The 6,095-nt window shown below is 46.0% G+C and overlaps 1 protein-coding gene across 1 annotated transcript; it reads left to right on the forward strand.

Annotated features, from left to right (window-relative positions):
- The first annotated feature begins 311 nt into the window (after window positions 1–311).
- Window positions 312–5,345, forward strand: AICDA (activation induced cytidine deaminase). The gene is made up of 5 exons (XM_032189109.1): window positions 312–319; window positions 3,821–3,968; window positions 4,455–4,725; window positions 4,875–4,990; window positions 5,292–5,345. The coding sequence occupies exons 1-5, from the start codon at window positions 312–314 to the stop codon at window positions 5,343–5,345; spliced, it is 597 nt and encodes a 198-aa protein (XP_032045000.1).
- Window positions 5,346–6,095: the final 750 nt, after the last annotated feature.

Raw genomic sequence — 6,095 nt, forward strand, 5'->3', positions numbered from 1 at the left:
TCAGCATAATTTTGCAGGCTGGGAGGACCCAATGGCAAGTGCAATGAGGGGAGGTGGCCAATGAGTGCAGAGCATCTTTCAGAACTGGTGCCCCTTTCACGCTTTAACCCTTTGCTCTTTGGCTCCTGCAGTTCCAGAGACCTTTCTAACTCCTCCCCTCACCACACCCCACAGAAATCTGGCAGGGGGTAGATAGTGGTGAATGGGGAGGGATCATATAGGGCAGTCCATATTTCTGTGCACCAAGTCAGAGGACTGTGCAGACAGAGCCTGAGAGACAACCCCATCACCTGAGAGAGAACCTGACAGTCATGGACAGGTAAAATGAGTGTCTCCAGTTTCTTGCTAATAGAAGAAATCAGGGTCTTCCTCTTAGAATTAACCTGCTGTCCATTTGGTGCTTACTGTCCCTTTCCCTTTCTCCGTCTGACTCAGCGATCTAACTTCCCATCCTGTCATCACATGTCTCTGTCCCCACCACTCTTTCTCTCTATGACTGTCTACCACCCTGTATTCTTCTCCCTTTCTGTCATTTCTCGTGACTATTCTCTTTTCCTTTTCATTCTCTCTCTTTTCTAGAAACAAAAAAAAAAAAAAAGAAAGGTGAACATTCAGATGCTATCTGCATAAGCATCTCGATCTCTGCCTACTCTTCTCTCTCTACACCTGTTCTCTATCTTACATCAGATTTCTGCCTTATTATGTTTCTGCTGCTATCACCCTTGTGCTCCTAGGCACAGACTGTTCCAGCATTGGATTCCTCTACTTGCACTTCAATTATGCTGCAAGCTAATTACCACTAAAATCACTCTCCACTGTTGCATATCATTCACGCTCTCAGGGGCCTTCACTCTGATTTCAGGACTGGATTCATGAGTCTTTATTTGAAAGGAAGATCTCTGCTCAGTCAAATTCTTCAGTGCCTGAGTATAATCACAGCTCCTGTGTCTTTGCTGCTTTCCTTTGAGCTATGCAACAGCTATACAAATTTCACATGTAAACAGTTCTTTGTGCCTAGCTGCAGATCTGCTCAGTAGCTCCCTGTAACACTTGTTCATTTGTACTTGTCCTACCAGTCATGTTCTGAAATCCTTATTGGTGAAAATCCCTGGGGATGGTCAATTCCAGAGAGAAGGGAAAACAGAAATTGATGTTAATGAACATTTCTAATTGCACATATGGTTTCTGTGACTCAGAATTTTCTTGCACTGTCTTTACTTTGTCCTGACACTGAAAAATAACCCAAATGATCATTACTATATTTCCCTTTTGTTGGTGGTCATTTCTCATTCTTCATTGTTCTTTGCAACTACATTCAAAACCATTGAATTGAAAAAAATGGGAAGGTGTGAGGAAAAGGACAATTGGAAGGAAAATCAGAAATATTTTGAAAGCAAATATTTTTTGTGCAAAATTTAAGAAATAAAATAATAATAATTAAAAACAAAACAAACAAAAAAAAAAAGATAAAAGGGAAAGCCTGTTTTCCCTAAACTTACGGTTGTGTTGAAAAACATTTTTCCATGTGGATTTTGATGAAACATCACTATAATTTCAATAGTTTTTCACCTGGATTGTGTGGTTCTTCTACAAGTGATTGCATTTTTCACCATTCCTCTGCTCTATTTTCTGCTGTTGTGCCATACATACCCCCAGCTAAGAGCTTTGCAACCCTCTGGCCTATCACACACATGTGGTTGTCTGGGCTATCCTATCTGAATCACCCGATGATCTGTCTCAAAAGAAGGGATGTCTGCTCTCCAACACTTCTACAAGGAAGAAGATTCTTCCCCACATCTGTCTGATAACACCCATTTAAAAGGGAGAAGCCTGAGACAAATCACTGAGCAACAGTTTTGTGAGTGGATGAATGGGATGCGTGGTGGTGGGTGTGCCTGTGTCAGAAAACATAAACATATGTTCATAAGTGCTCACAGATAGGGAAGCAAGATGAATATGAGGTGGTAGGAAGTGAGGCTGCACTAAGTGTGAGAAATACCAGTGTGAAACAAGTAAAAAAAGTATGATGGAGAACATACAGTGCAAGAGAGAAAAATGGTCAGGGGAAACACACACACAGTGTGAACTGTCAGAGAAAGGGGTGATGAAGTTCAGCAGGATCAGTGTGTACTCTACTCCTGACAACTTGCAAGCCCAGCAGAGCAGGCCTGGGGCAGTGCTTACAGGACAGATCTCCAAGAATTGCCTGGGGCTATTGATTTGCTGAATAACCTGCTCAGTAGTGATGCTTTGCACTTTGAGTGTGCGCAGGACTCTGCAGGGCCTTGTATTCTGTATGGACTTTCTCCTAGCAGGGGACATGCTACAGCTCACAAATGATCTACTCCTCTAGCAACCTGTGTGTATAAAGGATGGCATAAATAAGTATGTGTGTGTTTGCTTTATGTGAGCAAGACAGGTAACTTTGCACTGCAAACTGAGGGCCACATGGCAGGAAAGAGGATGTGTGCAAGTGAGCGGCTTGCCTATCTGCAGGACAATCAGGCAGCAAGAATGCTTTGAGGGAAGAAAGTGACTCTGGCAATGCAGTGTCTCAGCTGGGAGTGCTAGAGGTGCACTGGAGAGGGCTAAATGACAGCAAACATTCACAAGGTTACAAAAGGTAAAAGGGTGGCTGTGACTGTGAACTATCACCTATGGTGCAATGACCATGTGTGAGCATGCACAGTGGAGACAAACCTCTGGAGGAGCAGAGAGGATGCCACCTTTATCTGGAAGTTAACCACTCTGTTGTGCTCAGGTTTTGTGGTGACAACTGGGAATAGATGGAGGATGTTTGCATAAGGATTTTGCCTTGCTTATACCCTCAGATATAAACCAGGAAATTCCTAGCAAACCTAAATTCCCCTTTTCCACACCTCACTGGAGACCTCCAGAAAACTCAGCTCTGTATCACTTACACTGACCCTACCTCCCTGCTCAACACCAGCCTACCAGAGGGAAAAGGTGACAAAGGATGTGATTATTTTTAACCCATTCACTTCTGTTTTACGTTGTTGCGGGGGAGGTGAATATCTTACCTCAGTGAACACAGCTGTTCTCAGCTGCCTATGTACCTCCAGTTGGCAGTAAGGCTTTTTGATAAGGTTCATGACTATTTTACCCTCCCCATGCTCCTATTACCTCTCCCCAGCAGGATCTCTAGCATGGGAACCATCCTTTGCCAATCTCTGTGCTTGCCTCACATGGGAATGGTACTTGCCTCTGGAGATGTGTCAGCAACCCTACCCTACCTTTTATTTCTGTCAGCTAGGACATGTTACCCTATCCTAGCTTCTAATCTCTAGCCCTGTACACTTTCAGACATGTTCTTCCTTTGGGCAATGCTGGGAAGAAACTCTGTCCAGTTTTCTCTGAAGAGGCTCCAATTTGATCCCTCCTTTCACCCAACGGTTTTCAGGGTTTCAACAGCGAAAGAATATATCTGGATGACTGAACTCCAGACCCTCCCAGCTTCCAAGATCAACTCTTCTCAGACACTTTCATCCTTTGCTCTCACCGGTGTCCATCTTTTGGATATTTGCAGATACTTTCACACTACACTTAGCCATGGTTGCTGTTTGACTAAGCATTACTAATTCACTTACTGTTTCCACTTGCTAGGTCACCTGCTTCATCCCCACAGTCACGTCTACACCCTTTCCCTAACATATTGCATGCAAATTACTGATGTTTTTCTCTCACTGAGGGGCCTGGACTCGGTGGGGATATTTTTGTTGCTGAGCGCCTGACATAGACACGGCCAATAGCTGGCTCCAGCGTAGGGCTAATGTAAAATGTCTCTTGCCTTCTCCTACAGTCTCCTGATGAAGAGGAAGCTTTTCCTCTACAACTTCAAGAACCTGCGCTGGGCCAAGGGCCGTCGTGAAACCTACCTCTGCTATGTTGTGAAGCGCCGTGACAGTGCCACGTCATGCTCCCTGGACTTTGGGTACCTGCGTAACAAGGTACAGGGAACACCTTGGCATCCTACTCTTATATCCATGCTGAGGTACATGCAGCTCATTTGCCTGGGGTAACAGGGAAATAAGGGCTGCAAGAGGCAGCACCTGATCTGACACGTGTCCACAGGAATAGGCACTGCACCGGTACATAACATTTGGGGGATGCAGCCTCCAGATAAATCTGTAACTCGTGCTAGCTCAGACTGTATTGCTAGCAAGATATTTACAGTCCTTGCTGCTTTATCAGTACCTCAGTTTTCCTTCCTAGCTCCCACAGGAGCCTCTTGTAGAGTGTCCCTGCATTTTTCTAGCCAGCCTTTCACTCTGTTACCACTGTGCCCTCTTCCTCTGTGCACTGATCATAAGACCTGTCCCCCACCTTGTCCATCCTACCCCCACATCTCACTCAGCTCACGCCTTCTTCCTTGCCCCTCTTGCAGCTTCCTTCACCCCTGCCTCACGCTTTGCCCCTCTCCCTCTTTCCCTAAGATGGGCTGCCACGTGGAGGTTCTCTTCCTACGCTACATCTCAGCCTGGGACCTGGACCCAGGCCGCTGCTACCGCATCACCTGGTTCACCTCCTGGAGCCCCTGTTACGACTGCGCCCGACACGTGGCTGACTTCCTGCGTGCCTACCCCAACCTGACCCTGCGCATCTTCACCGCCCGCCTCTACTTCTGTGAAGACCGCAAGGCAGAGCCCGAGGGGCTACGGCGCCTGCATCGGGCTGGGGCCCAAATCGCCATCATGACCTTCAAAGGTAAGGTGGGCAGGGTGAAAGAAGATGACTGAAAGCTATGGAGAAGGGAAGGTGATGGCAGGATATGATGATGTACCGAACCTAGGAAAGGTCAGTGTCTTCTCTGGGGCAGTCCTGAGCACTCTTTAACTCCCCTGTGCCTTGTGCAGATTACTTCTACTGCTGGAACACATTTGTGGAGAACAGGGAAAAGACGTTCAAAGCCTGGGAAGGACTGCATGAAAACTCTGTCCATCTGTCCAGGAAACTCCGACGGATTCTCCTGGTGAGGACCAATTCTTCTCCTTACAGTGCCTCTTCCCCTCAGCTTCTTCCTCTCTTCCTTGCTGTAGTTCTGCTCTGCTCTTGAAGTCCAGCTGTGCCATTTGTCATTTCACTCCTCCCTGTGTCTTCACTCTTCACATCCCTCATACCTCTTTCTCCCACCTTCCTTCATATCCCCTCTCATCATTCTCTTCCCTTCTTCCACCTCTCACCCCATCTCATGCCATTCTTTTCTCCTTCCTCATTTTTATGGGCTTTTGCTCACTTGATAACTGATCTACCACTTATATTTTGTTCTACAGCCATTGTATGAAGTAGATGATTTACGAGATGCCTTTAAAACTCTGGGACTTTGAAGCAAAAGTCATCAGCAATCAGAAGACTTCAACACTCGTTCTTTGATTTTCAACTCTTCCTTCACATGTCTTTCTCTTCTTCCCTCTTTCCATCTCTCTTCCTTCCAACCCTGTGTCCAGAGATAAGACTATCTTTACTTTTTCATTTCAAAGGAAAATTAGGCTGATCTTCTGAAGACACATTCCCTGAGATTCACACCATCCATTGCTAGCTGGGAATAGCTGGGACTGCAGTGACATTGCCAGGGAGTTATTTGCCTTTCCTCGGTCCCTTTAGAGCTAATTCAGGTGGTCCAATATATTGAGTTTTGGGTTTGGCTGCAGTGCTTTTTGTGTGGCTGTGTTCACTGACATCACACTGATGTGCAAAAGTCACCAGGGCTTTGGAGAGCAAGTCTTTTGCTCCTTAGAGGTGCACTACACTGAGCTGCTCTGTATGTCCTCCCTTGTGAAGTAGTTTATTTATCCTTCTGGATGTGGATAGGAATGTGAAAACCATCAGCATTTAAGTGGTAAAGCCTACACCCAAACAGCCAAATTGGCCAGTTATTGGAAAGCCCCACTGAGGGTATTGAACCAAGTCCTGGACAGCTCAGGCAGCTCAGCTTGAAAACCTTGGTTGAAGCCAGCTGATCTTGTAAATAGACTGTGTGCAGGCCTGGGCCCTGTAATGCCTCCTGCCCAGAAAGCACGGAACTTCAGTAGCTGTGGATTCAGGTTTTGTGTCCTATGACATGTTGAAACTAGACA

This window comes from Aythya fuligula, chromosome 1 (genome assembly GCF_009819795.1).
Source record: "Aythya fuligula isolate bAytFul2 chromosome 1, bAytFul2.pri, whole genome shotgun sequence".
NCBI lineage: Eukaryota > Metazoa > Chordata > Aves > Anseriformes > Anatidae > Aythya > Aythya fuligula.

Coding starts and splice junctions, on each gene's coding strand:
- AICDA (XM_032189109.1), top strand. Junction 3,969..4,454: donor TTGGGTACCTGCGTAACAAG/GTACAGGGAACA, acceptor TCTTTCCCTAAG/ATGGGCTGCCACGTGGAGGT. Junction 4,991..5,291: donor AACTCCGACGGATTCTCCTG/GTGAGGACCAAT, acceptor TTTGTTCTACAG/CCATTGTATGAAGTAGATGA.